At 32.0% G+C, this 20,862-nt stretch overlaps 1 protein-coding gene across 3 annotated transcripts in view; it reads right to left on the bottom strand.

The window, feature by feature from the left end:
• PDS5A (PDS5 cohesin associated factor A) overlaps window positions 1-20,862 on the bottom strand; it is a 119,608-nt gene that overhangs the window by 71,016 nt on the left and 27,730 nt on the right. For all 3 annotated transcript variants that reach the window (XM_072944791.1, XM_072944803.1, XM_072944798.1), the window contains exons 3-8: window positions 9,040-9,243; window positions 7,938-8,024; window positions 7,298-7,395; window positions 5,973-6,099; window positions 3,370-3,450; window positions 1,331-1,471 (exon numbers count right to left, since the gene is read on the bottom strand). In XM_072944791.1, coding sequence (XP_072800892.1) covers window positions 1,331-1,471; window positions 3,370-3,450; window positions 5,973-6,099; window positions 7,298-7,395; window positions 7,938-8,024; window positions 9,040-9,243 — 738 coding nt within the window. The remainder of the gene's footprint in view (window positions 1-1,330; window positions 1,472-3,369; window positions 3,451-5,972; window positions 6,100-7,297; window positions 7,396-7,937; window positions 8,025-9,039; window positions 9,244-20,862) is intronic.

Raw genomic sequence — 20,862 nt, 5'->3', positions numbered from 1 at the left:
AAATAAGGGCCTAATGGTGACAAATTATTTGATTTTTAAAAAAGAAAATACACATGTCTGGCCTTTTAAACAAAGTCTGATTTTAAAATTTATTCATTCAACGTTAGCAACTTTTTAAAAATTGAAAATTCTTTATATGAGATTTTAAAATAAAATTCATCATATAAAACTTATTTGGGGACTGGATTCAGCTCTTAGCAACCTCTGCTGTAGGTAAATGAACCTATAGAAGAATGGGGTATGAACAAACAATGTGGCTTAATTTCCTTCTATTTACATTAAGTCCACATATGGAAACCCAAAAGTCCAGTTGCTAATTCTTTCCAACCATCTATGATGGAAGTCTTTTTTAGGATTAAAGAAGTTTGACTTTCATATTCAAACTCTATGAATAGACTTGGGAGAAAATATCTTAATGCCTTATATCTAGAAATAATTGGTATGGAAATACCTTTAAACTGTTGTTGAAATAAACTCAACATTAAAAAACAAAACAAACAAAACTTCATTCTCTATGTAACATTTTCCATACAACAGAGTTTCTTAGAAGTCCACTAAAATGTCCTTTATACTATAACCAACAAATGCCTGACATGAAGACAAGAGGAACAATTTTTAATTGTCTATACCTGTTGTAAGAGTCTGAAAATCAGAGTTCTAATCTCAAATCCATTTTAACTGTGTAACTGGGCAAAATAGTTCATCCTAAATTTTTTATCTCAAAAATTATAACATAGTCTGATTTAAGGATATTAAAAAAAAATCTTTCAAAAAGTCCTAAATATTAAGCAAATGTGTTATTTTCTGTGGTTCAACTGGGATAGAGGATCAAGTGTCAAGTTTTTCATATTTTTTGAGGAGTTATGAATTCCTTGTTTAGTTTGTTGTTTAAAAAAAAAGTACACTCCTAGTCATAAAAGTAAAGTCTGTCTTTGATCTATAGTATGAAAGGGTCATATAGTTGTAAGACCCTTTGAGCACTCAGTTTGAAATCTTTTGATGTTCTAAAACATTTATAGTAATAAATACTATTTAATAATAACATGTATTATAAGTTTCTGGGATAATATCATCTTTCTAATTTATTATTTGTCACTGTGTTTATCAGATATTTAACAATAAGGTAAGTTACAATTTTGCAATGTAAATTCTCCTATCACTGAGATGAGAGACACCGTTTTATTTACATGATTCAAAAATGTACACCATAACTAGACATAAGCAGATAAAAATTGAACTCAGATTTTATCCTTTTATGTTAGAGAAAAACAATGTGATAAATATTTTTCTCTTAAATGTTAAAGAGCTTAAAAATTACAGTCAGTCTTACCTTCAGTTTGAATTCAAGCTGCGGCATGACAGATAATAATAAATGAGGGTCTATAGCAAAAAGTTCCTGAATCAGATCAAATACATGTTCTGACAAATCACTTACTGACGATCTTCCCAGCACCAGGACTTGATTGAAAAACTACAGCAGAAAAAACAACAATAAAATATCCATTTCATTTAAAAACATGGACAGGTTTTTTAATAAACATGTGAAAAGAAAACTATATAACTGGGTATAACATACGCAAGTGAAGGGGATGAAACAGAACATGTTTTGATTAATGATACTAATTGAGTGATATTTGATTACTAATGATAGGATAGTCACCAAATTAGAAGAAATAAACTTCTAAATATGATCAAGTTATAAATTTAACAAGAAAAAGACAAAGTAATTGAGTTGTTAACTTTCTTTGAAATTAGGATGAAAGTTCTAGGAATCTTAACGCTCATTAGACAATTATGTAATTCCATTATAGAGAATTTTATAGAGACATATCCTTATAACAGAGAAAAATATAAAGTCTCAATCTTCTGGGTTTTTTTTTTAAATTTAAGTCTGGCTAATCTCTCCATTAGTTTAGTAATAAATAGTACTTAAATGTGGGTCATGAGTTTTTTTTGAATATCCAGAAAATCAAAAACATTTTGACTCAGAGGACAATGAGAAGGAAAATGTGATGTACAAAGGTTGATAATTTAAAAGAATTCTAGGAAGAAACAAAGAAAATATAATACCAAGAGCATAAATTAAAAGACACCTCCAGTCCTGCCAACACATATAAACTTAGAAAAAATATTAAATGTAAAAATGCTAAAGAGGCAGTTGCATGCAACTGATATGAGCATATATTTTTGGTAGTGTCATCAAATGATATATTTATTTTGAAAGGCAACATACATTAAAAGAGTTAGAAAATATTCATATTTACTATGCAGACCTTGAAAAGAATAAGGAAAATAGTTTTAAAATTAAAATATATATATACACACAAATAAGCACAGAACACTAATTCTGGAAGAATATGTGAAAATCTATTGGTGAAGGCTATTTCTGAGAATTAAGAATAAGGTATTCGGGGTTGAAGAGAGACAATTTTCACTGTATATTCTTTTGTACCATTTAAGAAAACATTTTAAAACTATGTTTAAGGATTAATTTAGTTATGTAAATAACACTAATAATTCATACCATTTAAATTAATATATTCTCCCTTGGGCTTTTATATGTAGAAAATAATTCAAAAATAGATAAATGCTACATTCACAAAGATAACTACTAAAGGAAAACGCTGAAAAAAATCTAAATGCAAGGCAACAGGGAAATGATTAGGTAAATTATATGTCAATTCAAAGGAATATTTACAGTCATTCATATCATAAATAAAAAGATAATGTCAAAATAAGGAAATATGTATGTAAATAAAGATAATTCAAAATTTTATATAGAGTATGCAAAAAGAAAAAGTACGAGCGTGAGCAAATGTTCAACAATGGAACTGCTACATTAAAGCAACAGAATTATAAATTTTTTTGCTCCTAATTATTGATTTTTTTAGTTAAAAAAAGAGAAAGAAAAAAGAATAAACTTCTATTTAATAAATTTAAAAAAAGTTTTATTATTGTATAACAACTATTTAAGAGGGAGAAACAAAAAGGTTCAGAAGAATGACCTAGAGACTTGAAGAGGAAAGTATATAGACAAACAGACGGCCACAGATATAGATAAAGGGAGAAAGTGAAAGAGATCATCCTACCCAGCAGATAAAAAGATAAAGATAAATACAAAGGCAGTAGTGGGAGTTGTAGATGAGTTTTCATAAAAATAACCTCCTCCATCTTGTGCCATTTAAAAATAATGTCAATATAAGTTTATAAAGTTATGCTGCACTTGGTCACATTTCTTTTGTATATTTCTTCTAAACAGATCAAACTGTTTATAGGCTAAATAAGCCTTCATGTGAATGGTTCTATAAAATTAGTACAATGGACTAAGAACTATAGGTTTATGAGGTAAATATAGGCAGAAATACATACATTGGCAATGCATGCCTCAATAGTCTGAACTGTCCTTTTCAATAGGACTTTGGCGAGGTCGAAGGACTGTTTATTTAAGTTCTGAAACAATAAAAAATATGCACAGTTACAAATGAATTAGTGAATTTATGAGACAGCATCATTAGGATAGAATACCAAATTCTTCAAATCCACAGAATATGAAGCAAAAAACCCCACAAAAAAACCAAAAAAGCCCCACCAAAATGAAAAAAACACCCTGAACCTCATTTTTCACCCAATATCCTCTAGTCAACTGGTCCTAAATGCAGAAGTTGCAAACCACACAACCATAAATCAAAAACTAAAATACATTAGATAACTAGCCAAAAGCCCAACCCTATATTAAGTTTACTTATACTAAACTCAAAATGGCCCTAAAACTTTTTGCTTTTGTTTAACCAACTTGAACTGGCAATTACACCCATGTATCCTAAACAAATACACAAACACACCCCTTTCTAATCTACTATCCTCATATTTCACTGTCTAATCAACGTGTGTTCTGAGGAAGAACAGACATGTAACGTGTTTCAAGAATTTTTTAATTATATTTTTGAAACTCAAAAATTCTCAATCAGTTATATTTATATTCATGAATACTATGTTTGTTTCTCAAGATCCCCAATCATGGTAAAAAAATTAAAAGGATTAAGGAAGGTTGTAGAAAAGATATATATTTAATTAAAAAAACTTACTGAAAATGTAATTCTTGTTTTGAAGAGTACCTATTAATACCTCTGCACTTATTCCCCAAAAAGTCAAGAATATTGTATACTCTAGGTTAGTAGTCAGCAAATTTTTTATGCAAACAGCCAGACAGTAAATATTTTAGGCTCTGTTAGCCATATGGTTACTGCTGCAACTCCATAACTGCTATTGTAGTGGGAAAGCAGCCATAGACAAAATGAAAATGGCTGTGTTCAAATAAGACTTTATTTACAAAAACAGACAGTGGGCTAGACTTGGTCTACAAGCCACATCTTTCTGACACTTGCCCCAAGTTTTTATTCTATTGGTAAGAGGATAAAATTAGCTCAAAATTAAGGTAAACTTGGAGGAAAGAAGTAAGTGAGGGAGATTAAGAGATACAAACTTCCACTTATGAAATAAATGAGTCACAGATATGAAATGCACAGAATGGAGAATATAGTCAGTAACTATGTAATATCTATGTATGCTGACATACTATAAGTAAAGTAACTTGGGCGATCATTTTGAAATGTATATAAATATTGTGTAATAGGAACTAATTTAATGTTATGTAGGTCAATTATACTTCAAAAACAAACACAGAAAAAGAGATCAGATTTGTAGTATCAGAGATCAGAGGTGGAGGGGGATGAGGGCATTGAATGAAGACAGTCAAAAGGTACTTCTAATCATAAGATAAGTAAGTACTAGGGATGAAATGTATAACATGATAAATATAATTAACACTGCTGTGTATTATACATGAAATTTGTTGAGAGTAAATCCTAAGATTTATCTCATCACAAGAAAAAAATTTTTTCTATTTCTTTAATTTTGTATCTATGAGATGAAGACTGTTCATTAAATGATATGAAATGATAAATCATTTCATAATGTATGTAAATCAAATCATTATGCTGTATACCTTAAATTTATACAGTGCTATTTGTTAATCATATATCAATACTGGAAGAAAAAAATTAAGGCAACCTTTCTACTTCCTAAAAAAGAGTATTTCCTACTAACTAGAATACAAACACCAAATACACTATTAATTCCTCATAAAAGTTTTTCTCTCTTATACTGCCTGACATATACTCCCCCTTTGCCATACTCTCAACATTTTGACCAATTATAAACTTGAATTAATGTTAACAATATACAGAGAGTCAGAAGAATTCATAAGTGATTAAATCTTATCATGAATAAGTATAATTGGATACATGTCCATTGAACATCTAATAGGTCACTGAACAGTTAAGAGGAAAGGAGCAGGAGGATAAAGATCAACAGTCGGATAGGCCTGAGTCCACGCCAGGGGTAGGGAGCTAAGTCCTTCAGTTCTTAGGAGAAACTAGCAGAGAGAAACAGAAAAAGGAAATGGAGAGGAATATACAGCTCTGAATCTCCCTTTCCCTCTTAATACTAACCATTTAGTTTTGCCCAAATCTTATTCTGAAAATGTCTAAGAAAAATGTAGAACAAGGGTTCTGAGAAGAAATACGAATTCCTACCCTTCCCATCCACGTTACAAAGGAGGAAACACATTTTCTTTTCAAAAAAATAAAAACAAAAACAAAACCCTAACCAAGACAGTACCCCAACCCCTTGTAATTTCTAGATTAGATAGGAGTGGTCAATTTGAAACATTTTTAGTTTTCCAAAAAACAGGCATCGCGTAACTGAATGAAAATTTTTCTACAATATGTTAATCAACATATCTTCTAAAAACAACAGTAGCTATAAGACTGATGTGTGTTACTCTATCTGCTGGAGAATAATAGTGGGAATACAAATTACCTGGGATTGCAAATAGTAAAAAAACAATTATTTTTCATATGTGTAGCACTACTATAAAATATTAACCTTTAATATCACCATATTATACAGACCTTATGTGCAGGAATGAGGTTAATAAGAATGGAGTCCAGTAATTCTTGAGTAACTCCATCACCTTCCATGATGATAGAACTCATCAAGTCTAGCATGTGCATTTGTACCTTCTTATTGTGGCTATTGCTTGAAAAAAAAGACGACAAGAAGAAAAAAAAATTTAGGCTTACCAAAGAAAAACTTCCTAGTTTAAAACAACTATCCCAAATGTAAAAGGATATTCAATTAAGATATATTATATAGAGAGGAAGAAAGACTAAAAATGACAAAAACTTCTCATAGAAACAATGCAAGCCAGAAAAAGATGGAGGAACATCTTTAAAAAGTACTGACAGAGAAAAAAAGAAAGAAAAGAGCCTATTACCCCAGAATTCATACCATGAAAATAACTTTCAAAAATGAAGATGAGATACAGATTTTTTTCAGACATGTAAAAACTGAAAGAATTCTATCAGCAATAGACCTGAACTATAGGAAATGTTAGAGAAAGACCTTCAGATTAAAGAAAAATAACACCAAATAAAAATCTGCGTATATGCAAAGGAATGAAGAATACCAGATATATGGTAAATGTGTTACTAAATACAAATCAATAAACTCTTTCAAACGGCAAGCTCTTTATTTACTGATATCTCATTGTGAATTAGTTTAAGTAATTAGGTCAACAATAAAGGTAATCAGGTCAACAATAAACTTAAGATTTAGATTCAGGAAATAAAAATATTAATATGATCAAAGAAAGATGTGTGTATGTTTAAGTAATAGAGTAAAGAAGTATAACTGCAGTGTGAAAGGTGGACAAAGTTTTGGCCCCTATGTTGCATACATCCTGCAGAAAAGTGTGACTATTCAGGGCTCTCCTGTTCAGCAATTTGTCCTTGGACAAGCCACCACACTCCTTCTCTGTGCGTGAGTTTCCCTATTTCTATAAGTAAAGAGCAACGCTTATGTATTTATTTTTTTAAGCTCTAAAATGAGAACGTATCAAAATCAGTGTGATTAACCACTGAGCTATTATGCATCCCAGCACTCACTAATGGCACTTATAATTTCCACCTCATAATTTAGTACTTCATTATATAAGGTCTCATACCATTTGTTTTACAAGAGTCAGCCAATATAATTGATTTCACAACTGAAAATGGTAGTATAAGAACAAAAACAGTTTTCAGCAACAAAATTTTTCTTTTTCTTTTCATGTTTCTTCTGAGGAAAACATTTTCTTTTAACTCTAAAAGATCTTAGTGTACATGCATAGTACATGATACTTCAATATGCACAGCAAGAAAAAGAAACAAACAAAAATGCTTTAAAAATAACTTACTTGATCACTGAGAAGAGAGTCCTAAAAAGCTGAATAAAAATTTCATTGCAATCTTCCAATTCAAAGCAGATGTTATATGATTTAACCCAAGCTAAATTCTTAAATAAATAAATAAATAGAAATTATTACATATACACAGAAGTTATACAAAGCAAACTCATTAAAAATTTTAATTTTTAGAATTATAAATATATATCAAAGCTTAAAAAGGCTCAACATATAAAATTACAGTTGTTTAAATAGTCGTGTACTCTGACCTTCAAAAAGAGATGCATCTGTTGGCATTAACCTTCTCTACTTGAAAAACACCGAATTGTTAAAGGTTGGTAAGACACATACATACAAAACATATGGAGCAGTGAAATTTAATTCAACTTAATCTCTCTGGGAATTAGAAAAGAATAAAAACAGAAAGATGAGAACAAAGTTTCAAATACTGTAACAGTTTTTCCAGTGGACTATGCTTTCTCTTTTTAGGACATGAGGAACAACGACAAAAAGATTGTAAATGATTATTTTCTCTAGTGGGCTTCTTATAAAGCAAACAAACGAATAAGATTCATTTTACATTATAAAGTTACTATAAAGAATTTTCTACTACATAAAATAGTGTGATATTTATTAAATTAAATGTTTTTACCTCTAATAAATAAAAGTATCTATTAAACTGTGGGCTCTTTGTATCCTCCAAACCTTTTAATTGTCTGGTGATAAACAAAAATATGTCCTGTTTAAAAAAAAAGTGACAAAATATATTAATTTAGACACAAATACTTATTATTTTCACAGTACACTAACAGACTGTATATATATACATATATATATATATGTGTGTATATATATATCTCCATTACAAACTCCAATAAAAGAAAATTCTCCGTTAGCTAAATGACTTGGGACTAGCCTAGTCCATTATTCAAAATATCTAGAAAAGAGCAAATCACATAAAATTACATTCCTTAGAAACAAAAGATTATTACTGCCACAAATCTTTAGGCTTTCTCATTCTGAGAGAACCATACATTCTACATCTTGTTACCCTTTCTAGTACAGAACTTTCAGTTTAAATCACTATCTTCATCTTGTGTCATGGCAATTTTCTTCAGTTTAAGGACATGGATATGATTCTTTTCATTACCATTTCCTATACATAAATAATTTTCAGCACCTTGTTTTAAGTTTGATACGTGACTACAAAGTTGTGTGGAACAAAAGCAATATGATAAAGTGGTCTAAGTGTGCTTTTCACAATAGTGCTCCATTTCTAAATAAATTTTTTTAGAAGTTTTAACCCAAAATAATATCAATGTGGAACAAAGTGATTTTAGGACTATTTAAAAGAAAGCAGTCCAAAGGATTATAATTTGCCAAGAATAAAAGTATTCAAAATATAAAATCAGCTCAAGAGATCAATTCAAAAGAGGAATTTCTAAAACATTTCAAACAAAGGCAGAACCACCAAGATGAGCATATAGTTTTATGTGTAGAATAACTTGGAGAAGAAAACAGTCACTGGATTATGAAAATTGTTATACTGTTGTTTTAAAAAGTGCCATTCATGCACAACGCCCATCAATTCAGCCATTTGGGCTGTGAGACAGGTTATCCCGAAGGTTAGAATTAATAATTTGTTTTAGAACCTATTATCTTCTTATGATAAGATGACTGATGTGAAACCTGTGTTCCTAAGGGTAGTAAGCTAAACTATAAAAGTAAATCAATTCTATAAAGATTGTATTTACCTTAAGTTTATCGTGGGAAGTATATGGAGCTTCTGGGGCATAGATTCTAAAGATGTCAGCCAAACAACATGCTACAAGGAGACGCACATCTTTATTGGGATTCCTGAGAAAAAATTCAGATGCTAGATGCAAGGCTAGTGGGAGATACTGCTGTTTTTCATCTTCTGAGTCCTGATCCATATCCATAAAAGTTTTTACTACCATCTGCAAAAATGTGTAAAAGGAAAATGTAATCAACTCCTGATATTTAGAAACCAGAAGGAGATATATATATATATATAATCTCATATATATTATATATATATATATATTATATATATATCTATCTCATCTCCATTACAACACAAACTAGCAATCAGTTACTATCAAAGGATTCACAATTAATTTTCATAAATCTTCATTTAAGAATCTGACTAAACTGGGGGAGGGTATATATAGCTCAAGCGGTAGAGTGCATGTTTAGCATACAGGAGGTCCTGGGTTCAATCCCCAGTACCTCCTCTAAAAATTAAAACAAAACAAAAGAAAACACTTAATTACCTCTCCTCCCAGAAAAAGAATTTGAGTAAAGCGGGGAGGCTATAGTTCAGTGGTAGAGTGTGTGCTTAGCATGTAGGAGATACTAGGTTCGATCGCCAGTGCCTCCATTAAAAAAATAAATAAATAAACCTAATTACCTCCTCCACAAAACAAAACAAAACAAAACAAAAGAATTTGAGTAAAGACTACAAGCATGGACAAGTATCAATTTCTGGATTACTCATAGATATATTGTCTGCATTGTTCCAGATTTATGAAAAACTTAATCTCATTATTAATTTTATATCTAGCCCAAGGAAAAAAGTTCTTGGCTTCATGTGCACAACCAAATTCATCTGATATTTTGCACTATCATCAATAATGCTTCGTTTATACTTTATTATTAAAGCTGCCTTGATTTAGGATCCTTAAAACTATCTTATTTCACACTTCAATGGGTTTTGTAATTCACAATAGAAAGCCATTTTAAATATTTTTATAAAGTTGTACTTCTGATTAAAAGTTTTAATTATAAAATAACCTCTGTATTTATGGTTACAAAATTAACAAATGTACATTTTTAGAATCACTCTAAAATGCAAAAAGGTATAATAAAAAAATTCATAATTTCTCAACCCCAGAAAAAAAACCACTATTTACATTTTTGTACATTTTATGCTGGTCTGTTTTCCCTGTAAAGATGCAAATACTGTCATTCTTTATTTATTTATCCAATCATGATCTTTTCCTTATGCCTTCAAAATTCTTCTTTAAATAAGTCAGACTTTACCTAACCAGTCACCACTGTTAAATATTGAAGTTGTACCTCTATTTCTATTTTGACAAGATTTTTATGAGATAAAGTGCTGGATTTTACCAAAATATTTTCTGCACCTACTGAAGTAATCATATTTTCCTCCTAATTCTGTTAATAGAGTAAATCCCACTGACTGGTTTTCTAATTTTAATGCATCACACACACTGTCATAAAATACAGACATCAGGAATGACATCTTAAAAAACAAAATTTGGTGTTTTTGTTATAAATGGCTTTGTACCCATATATAGCCTGGAGGTGGGGAGAGAGGAAGGAGCAGTAAAAGTGGAAACTGCCGACATCTGGAGAATACAGGAGTTCTCTGTATTATTCTTGCAACTTTTCTCAATCTGAAATTATATATCAAAATAAAAAGTCAAAATTAAAAAAGAATATATTAACCACGTAATATGGGGCAAACATACATATATTAATAATTGAAATGAAAGCTCACCAAACAGGACTTGTCTTTTCAAAAAAAGTTTATCAAATGAAGTTCAAAACTAATTGGGGGAGGGGAGGATGTATTTTTCTTTTGCTGATTTTTAATGGAACACATTTATCTGCATCATTAGCTTGATATATAGATGTTAATGGTATGGAAATAAAATCATATTTATAAAGTATTCTAATTCTACTTTAAAAACTTTTAACAGAAGTGCATAAGAGACAGTGATTTACAGTCATCCACATCTGTGTTGTTTTTTCCAGGTTAAGCCACTCGTACTACACTAGTCTATATTTTATGATAATGTGTGTGATGTATTCCTTTCTGAAAGTTTCTGAATTCCTTTCTGAATCCTATAAAATTCCTAAGGACCAGATGTTCTTTTTAAATTATTACTTTTTACCACACTAGTATTACTTCATCCAGAGCTTTATTTCTTTTAATATATTTTATGTTTATTCCCCTTGATTTAAACATTAATTAACATGTAGCTGAGAAAAATTGTTCCCCAGTTTTAGAAGTTGTTTCTTTCACCTTACTTTCGTCAGAAAAAGAATTTTTATCTGTTTTGTTAACAGCTGTATCCTCAATGATTAGAACAGGAAAAACACAAAGTAACCATACAAACTTTTTTTTTTGGAAAGAACATTAAAATTAATAAAATCTACTTTGATAATATACATTATATATATTTTTAAAAATTGACCCATATGTCCCTACCATTCTGGCACAAAATTTCATCAGTTCTAGATAATCAACGAGTACATAACTTCTGTTGGGTAGAAATTTATTTATAATATTTAAGTAAATATATTCTGAAACATGGGTCTATAGCAGAGGACACAACTCGAAGGGAGGGACAAGGAAATAATGATCGGGGAGAAATGAAGAGTAGTCATGCCTCATCCAAAGAGAGAGATGGCTTCAAGTAATTGTTGCCAGGTGACAATGCAGATTTAGTACTGCAACATCATTGTTGATCAGGACACAATAAAATTTTAAGTGAAACTATCTGATTTGAGAATTTCAGTAACTGCAAAAAGTTCATACTATTGTGAGGGACATGCAAAACATATCTGTGTGGTCCTCAAATCAACAATTTGCAAATTCTTAGAAACATTTTCAAAGGAAAAATGTCAGCATAGCTATCATTTCAGGTAGAGAAATTATTCTGAAAAGCTGTTTCCCCACTTCTTTTGTACTTAAATAGAAACACAAGTTTTAACTAGGTAAAAAAATTACGAAGAAAATGTCCAATAAACTGAACATCATTAAAATCTAGAGGGCCTTCAAAATGTTAATGAAGATTTTACAGTATACATTCCTCAAACATACTACAGAAAATATCATTTAATTAAAGTTTTCCACACTAAAATGTAATGATAAAGACAGACTTTAGAACCTGCAAAAAAATTAATTCCGGAAACAGCCTAAATGTCCATCAACAGGTAACTGGATAAAGAAGATGTGGTATATTTATACAATGGAGTACTACTCAGTCATAAAAACCAACAACATAATGCCATTTGCAGCAACATGGATGCTCCTGGAGAATGTCATTCTAAGTGAAGTAAGCCAGAAAGAGAAAGAAAAATACCATATGAGATCGCTCATATGTGGAATCTAAAAAACAAAAACAAAAACAAACAAACAAACAAACAAAAACAAAGCTTAAATACAGGACAGAAATAGACTCATAGAGAATACAGACTTGTGGTTGCCAAAGGGGTGGAGGTGCAGACTTGTGGTTGCCAAGGGGGTGGAGGTGGGAAGGGATAGACTGGGATTTCAAAATTGTAGAATAGATAAACAAGATTACACTGTATAGCACAGGGAAATATACACAAAATGTTATGATAACTCACAGAGAAAAAAATGTGACAATGAGTGTGTATATGTCCATGTACGACTGAAAAATTGTGCTGAACATTGGAATTTGACACAACATTGTAAAGTGATTATAAATCAATAAAAAATGTTAAAAAAATTAATTCCCAGTGGAATAAAAGTCAAAATTTGAAAGGGACATCTAAGAAACTTCTAAAAAATAAAGAGAATATCTTTATGATGTGGAGTAGGAAGAATTTCTTAAATCAAGACACAAAAGCACTAACTATAGATTGATCCTTTCTGTAAAATTAAAATTAATGTGCGTTCATCAAAAGATACACTAAAATTTTTTAAAGCCATGCCAGTGAAGCTCACAGTGAAAGAGAATGTGACGATGAATGTATGTATGTTCATGTACAGCTGAAAAATTGTGCTCCACACTGGAATTTGACACAACAGTGTAAAATGACTATAACTCAATAAAAAAAAGTTAAAAAAAAAGCCATGCCAGTGAATGAGAGCCAATGAATATTTCGTACAGGCATAACCAATAAAGAATCTATCTAGTATATATAAAGAACTCCTAGAATTCAATAAGAAAAACTCTATTGTAAAAGTGATACATGACTTGCTAGACTAAGCACTTTTTGAAAGAAACTCGAATAGTCAATATAGTGGGGAAGGAAATCTCTTTGGTGGTCAAGGAAATGTAAAGTAGAACATTGGTAAGAACTGGTATCTTAATAATACTGAATTCTCTGATCCATGAATATGGTATATGTCTCCACTGATTCAGGTTTTTCTCTTCCAGACTGACTGAATACTAGCACAAGCATTGCATCTTTCTGGAAGGATGCTCTCTATGTTCCCACACGTGGTTTGCACACTTCTACCACAATGCTTATCTTGCTACACTCTGCTTTCTTATTTATCGTCTCTGCTATGGCCACAGCTGCACCTTGTTTATTTTTGTATTTTCAGCACAGAGAGTTGGGTTTGGCATATACTTAATAAAACTTTGTTAAGTGGTGAAAAAAACGGGGAAAATTTTCCAGCATTGTTTTGTAGTTTTCAATGTACTGGTCTTGTATATTTTTTTCACTCCAACTATTTTACCTATCTGGATGCTACTGTGAATTAAAAAAAAAAATCCCTTTTCCACTTCTTGTTGGTTCCTAATACACAGATGCAGAATTTTTACATACTGAGCCTGTTACATTGCTACACAGCTTTATTAGTTCTTGTAGCTAGTTTATGCATTTCTCAGAATTTTCTATAAGCACAGTATCATTTGCAAATAAGGACAGTTTTATTTGTTTTCTCTAATCTGTGTTGACAATTTCTTTTCCTTACTGCACTAGCAAGGCTATCACAAAAGTGAGAGCAGATAGTTCTGTCCCTTTTGAGATCTTAGGAAGCATTTGGTCTTTCACCAGTAAGTATTATGTTAAATGGGGTTTTCTGTAGATGCCTTTTTATCAGGTTGAGAAAGTTTTATCTCCTATCCCTAATGTGCTGTTAGTTTTCTACTGAAATAATCTGGTTTTCCCAATTTATGCTAGTGTTAAGATGTTGACATAAATTGATTAATTTTCAAATCCTAAACCAAATATGCACTCCTGGAACAAACCTGACATGGTAGTCACTGGGGGTCACTGTGTTTTATGCATAGTTCTCCCTTCTCTCTTCTATTTTTGGCTTGTTTTTGTTTGGCTGGCTGGATCTGCTCTGCTAATACTTTGTTGTTCAGTAAGTCTCTTGGTCTGTAGATTGCTTACAATGTGTGTTTTGTTTTGGTATCAAGATAATACTATAAAGTGAGCTGGAAGTGTTCACTCTTCCTATTTTCTCAGTTTGTGTAGGACTAATACAACCTTTTCCTTAAGTGTTTAATAGAATTCATCAATGAAGTCACTTGGGTCTTTATTTGTGGGAAAGTTTTTAGCTGCAAATCCAGCTTTTAAAATCAGTATAAGGCTATCAGACTTTCTATTTTATCCTAGGTCAGTTTGGTAATTTGCATTTTTCCAGGAATGTATCTATTTCATTTAGGATATTGAATTTACTGGCATAAGCTTGCTTATAATATGCTTTTATTATCCTTTTAATGTCTATAAAATCTATACTAATGTCTCTTCTCTTTTTTTAACTGATTTTGCTAATTTATGTATTCTTTTTCTTGATTGTTCTAACGCAGTGGTCTCAAAGAGGAATGAATTTGCCACCCACCACTAGGGAATACCTGACGATGTCTGGAGACATTCTTAGTCGTCACAACTGGGAGAAGGGGTTCTATGAGCATCTAGGTAGTAGAGACCAGGGATGTAGCTAAACATCATACAATATATAGGACAGCTCCCTACACCAATTACCAAGCTGAAGTAGTCAACAGAGCCAGTGATAAGAAACTTGATCTAACAAAGGGTTTTGCCAATTTTATTCTTTTCAAAGAACCAACTTTTGGCATAATCAGTTTTCTCAATTGTTCATGCATTTTCTATATGATTGATTTCTATTATCTGTAGTATATCCTGCTTTTGACTTTCTTTTAGGTTTAATCTGTTCTTTTTCTAGGTTCTGAGGGTAGGAGCTTATCAATGATTCTAGACAATTCTAACGTAAACATCTGAAAGCTTATCAAAATAAATTTCTCAATAAGTACTGCCGTGAATTTGATATATTCATTAAGTTCAAAATATTTTCTAATTTTCCTTGTAATTTCTTCCTTTATTCATGTGTGACTTAAAATATACTGTTTAATTTCTATTTGGGGTATTTTCTAGACATCTTTTATTAATTTCTCATTTAACTCCCTGTGATCATACTACCTCTGTATGTATTGAGATTTGTTTAGTGGCCCATCATATGGGCTATCTACCTTGGTGAATGATTCATGTACACTTAAAAAGAATATGTATTTCTGCTACTGTTGAATAGAATGTCAATTAGGTCAAGTACACTGGTACATTAACTCTTCTATGATCCTACTGATTTTTGCCTACTTGTTCAATCAATCACTGACAGAGAAGTGTCGAAAGTTCTATGTATAATTGTGCATTTTAAAAATTTCTCAGCTATGTACAATTGTGCATTTTTTAAATTTCTCAGCTATATGGAAGCTGTTATTAGGTACATATTGCTATATTTTCTTAATGCAGTGATCTCTTTATCTTTATGAAATATCTTGTTCTAAAGTCCACTTTGAAGTACTGCCACTATAACTTGTGATTTGCATTAGCATGGTATATCTTCTTCTAATCCTTTTATTTTTTTCTGAAGAACAGGATTACTGAAGTATAAATTACCTAAAACTCACTTCTTAGTGCCCTATTCTACGAATTTTGACAAATACACAGTTGCATAAAAATCCCCATAATCAAGACACAGACTATATCTATAACCCTAAAAAGTTGCCTTGTGTCTCTTTGAAGTCAATTTTCAACTTCTTCCTTACCCCCTGGCAACTCCAGATCTGTGCTATTTTTATAGTTTTGCTTTTTCCAGAATGTCACATAAGTGGAATTACATAGTACATTGCTCTTTGGATCTAGCCACATTCACTAAGCATAAGGCATCTGAGATACATGCATTTTGCATATATTAGTAATTCATTCCTTTTTTTTTTTTTTTTGAAAAATAGATGGAAGGTGTTTTCTTTCTTTTTCGCCCTGCCTTTTCACAAAAACTAAATCGTCTACCATAGTGAGTGTTTGGAGTTGGGTCACAGAAATTATTAGCACTAGAATTTGGGGAAGATGATATTCACCAGTGATCCCACAAGACAGGTCACCTATAACTGCCACAGATTCGTGCCCTGGTCTATTTTAATTTAATTTAATTCAATTCAATTTTTTTTACCGTATAGTGATTAGTTTATTGTTTACAAGTTTTTAAAAAATTTTTTATTGAGTTACAGTTTACAATGTTGTGTCAATTTCCAGTGTAGAGCACAATTTTTCAGTTATACATGAAAATACATATATTCACTGTCACATTCTTTTTCACTGTGAGCTACCACAAGATCTTGTATGTATGTCCCTGTGCTATACAGTATAATTTTGTTTATCTATTCTACATATGCCTGTTGGTATCTACAAATTCCAAACTCCCAGTCTGTCCCTTCCTGCCCCCCGCCCCCTTGGCAACCACAAGTTTGTATTCTATGTCTATGAGTCTGTTTCTGTTTTGTATTTATGTTTTTTTTTTTTTTTTTTTAGATTTCACATATAAGTGATCTCACATGGTATTTTTTTTCCTCTTTCTGGCTTACTTCACTTAGAATAACATTCTCCAGGAACATCCATGTTGCTGCAAATGGTGTTATGTTGTCATTTTTATGGCTGAATAGTATTCCATTGTATAAATATACCACCTCTTCTTTATCCAGTCATCTGTCGATGGACATTTAGGCTGTTTCCATCTCCTGGCTATTGTAAATAGTGCTGCTATGAACATTGGGGTGCAGGTGTCTTTTTGAAGTAGGGTTCCTTCTGGATATATGCCCAGGAGCGGGATGACTGGGTCATATGGTAAGTCTATTCCTAGTCTTTTGAGGAATCTCCATACTGTTTTCCACAGTGGCTGCACCAAAATGCATTCCCACCAGCAGTGTAGGAGGGTTCCCTTTTCTCCACCGTCTCTCCAGTATTTGTCATTTGTGGACTTTTGTATGATGGCCATTCTGGCTGGTGTGAGGTGATACCTCATTATAGTTTTGAAGTAATTCATGCCTTTTAACTGCTGAGAAGTATTCCATTGGGAATATAGTATAATACCATTGTGTTCAGAGCCAAAAAAGCCAGACACAAATGGGGATCAGGGTGGGTTAAAAGGGACTGAGGGAAACATAAGGGGGTGATAGATATGTTCATTTTCTTGAATGTGATGATGGTTTTAAGGATGTATGTCAAAACTTGTCAAACTGTTATGCCCTGACAGCAACTCTCTGACACCAAATGGGTATACTACATTTCAATTCAATTCTGACAGTAACTACCTAGAGTGAGCAAAGACCCCATAAGTTAAAGCACAAAGTTCTTCACAAAACTCCCCCAACTTCAGATGCCACCTGCAAGTCCTGAAGGCCACCTGCATTTGTGACAAGCCAACTATAACTTTAGGGCTTCCTACAATACCGTCAGATTCAATAATTTGCTATAACAACTCACAGAATTCACTGGAAGTACTATACTTATGATTACTGGTTTATTATAAAGGATACAACTCAGGCACAGTCAAACAGAAGAGATATGTAGGTCAAGATCTTGGGGGAGAGAAGAGGAGATGAAATTTCATGCCCTATTGTGATGGTCCCGACAGAACAACCTCCTGACACATCAATGAGTTCACCAACTAGGAAGCTCCTCTGAGCCTTGGTGTTCACAGGTTTACTGAGGCTTCATTATGTGGGAATAACTGATTAGGTCATTATCATTTGATGGATCCTCCTGCCCCCTCAGTAGGCTAAAAATTCCAACTCTCCAACTTTTCTGGTGGCTAGCCCCTTTCTCTAGAGGCCAAGAGTCACTAACTAAGAGTCATTAACATAACAAAGACACTCCCATCACTCAGGAAGTTGCAAGGGTTTTTTAAGCTCTGAACTAAGAACTGGTAACAAAGATTAGATATATTATTATATAGTATACTTCAAATACTGTATTTCAATTATAACTCAAAATAGCTGTTTTTAAAAAAAAATCATTGCCTTAGGGGAAAAAGGGGAAAGTAAAAGAACTTTAAAACTCCTTCACTAGTAAAAATTAAATTAACTTTTAAAGTCCAACATAGTAAATGAAAATTCTCATTCACTGTTAAGTTAGAATGTAAACTGGTACAACCACTTTGGTGTTGTCAGTGAAGCAAAAGATATGCATATTCAATGACCCAATAATTTCACCTTTCAATACCCTAAAGTAACTTGTACATGTACAATAGAATATGCATAAAACAAGTATATTCACAGCAATGTTGCTTACAAGCCAAAAAACTAGAAGTAAAATGTCAATAGAAGACTGAATAAGTAGTACAATAGAGAACTTATTATACAGTGATAAAAAATAATTGAAAAACAGATAAAAGCAAAATAACATGAATAAAGCTCAAACATAATATTGAAAAAGATGCATACAAGGTGCCATGCAGTATGATTAAATACATTTAAATATAAAACTAAAACTAGAAATTCTAAGTCTACCTAAAACACATTCTAATTTTGAGACTGTGCTCATATTAAAGCAACTTTTGGGCCTAAAGCTCAAAGTTCAAATGACTTTGTTGGGCCAACTGACATCCTTCAAAGTCCAATGACCCCGATTCCTGGGCTCTCAGATGTCTCCCTGTGATCCCTCAATAGATACATTCTTTATTGGACATGCTTCCCCTAACAAACTAATAGCCCTAACTAATGCTTAATCTCACAATAGCTCAGGCTGGCTTGTTTCACCCCACCTTACCAGAGTCAAACCTCACCCCCTTCATGGACCCTAAACCTCTTACCTCACCTACAACCAATCAGAGACTTGTGCACAAGCCAATCAGGCACCTTGTGACCCGACCTTATAAAAGACCCCAACAACTGGCCCTCAGTGCTCACACAGGCACCTCTCATCTGTGTGGCTTGCTGCTGCCTATAGCAGTGTACCTTAATAAACTCCTTTTCTATTCTCACACTTTATCTCTGGTAAATTCTTTTACCAACCCATGTTGTCACTTGGCTGCCCCATTGTGGCCCACAACATCAGTGACTAAATATATCACATTATTAGCATGTCTTTTCATTGCACCTACGTTGTAAATTCCTTTTAAGCAAAAGTCACTGTTTCGAAGATACTAGGCTGCTCATCTCAAAAGTGAATTAGCATCATACTAATACAGCTGATAAAAGTTACATTCCATTGCTATCACACCTAGTTTAGGCCTTTATCACATCATATCCTATTTTAGTCTCTTTAACTCCCAAAATCGAATCCAGAACTTCTAAGTCACTCTGAAAACATCTATTTTAATATTACCCCAATTCAGACAATGGTTTCCCACTAATACCTTATGGCACTTAAAACATCATCATCAATTTATAATTTTTATCTTACTTTTATGTGTATATATACATACATGCACGTATCTATGTGTATATACACATATGTATACATTTATTATATGTTTAAGTATAAGGTGTTATATTAATTTCAACTCTCCACTGTAGTCAAACTGGGTTTATTATCTCTGAAAAGCATCCTGAGCATTTTTACAGCTTTGCACAGAAAAGAGTTTTACAGTTTCGCTGAAAAAAAATATGAATGTGTCCTAGAATTACTTTTACCCCTCACTACTACTCTGTTAAAATCTTACCTGCCCTTAAAGTTTCTGCCCAAATTCTATTTCCTCTTCTTGTAGCCTTGGCTTGACTACCTTAGTCTGAAAAGATCACTGACTCCTTTGAACTAAAAACATCATACCAATTACAAAGCAATCATCTTACAGCATTCCATGCTATGGTTATTAGTATAAAAATCACATGTCCTCAAGAAGATTGTGATCTCCTGATGGCTCTGAATTTTCTACATCTGTCTTATAAACTAAGATATGAGTGTGTAATATTTTCTGAAGGAATGAAACCTATTAGTATACTTTTTGACATGCTCTAGACTTCAGTGATTGACCAAGACTGAGAACAGAAATCTCTCTGAAATTCTGATTTGTCAATAGCTATGCAATCAATACACATTTTAAGACTAAGTGCTAATATTAAGAAAAAAACAAAATTAAAAATAGAACTGTCACATGATCCAACAATTTCACTTCTGGGTACTGATTTCAAGAAAACAAAAACAGTAACTTGAACAGATATATGCACCCACCATGTGCACTACAGCAGTATTTATAATAGCCAAGATGTGGAAACAAACTAAACATCCATCGATGGATGAATGGATAAAGAAATTGCAGAATACACACACACATATTTAAAAAATGGAATATTATTCAGCCATAAGAAAAGAATGAAATCTTGACATCCGCAACCACATGGATGGACCTAGAGGACATGATGCTAAGTGAAATAAATCAGATAGAGAAAGACAAATATAGTGTGATCTCTCTTATATGCTGAATCCAAAAAAAACAAACAAGTAACAGAGAACCAATACAGCTATTTCAATTTTAACAAATTGACTTACTCTATGGGAAAAATCCAATAACCTATTTTTCTAAT

This window comes from Vicugna pacos, chromosome 2, assembly GCF_048564905.1.
Source record: "Vicugna pacos chromosome 2, VicPac4, whole genome shotgun sequence".
In the NCBI taxonomy this organism is placed as follows: Eukaryota; Metazoa; Chordata; class Mammalia; order Artiodactyla; family Camelidae; genus Vicugna; species Vicugna pacos.
Note: the sequence above shows the minus strand (reverse complement) of the source record. Positions and strands in the feature narration are given on the sequence as shown.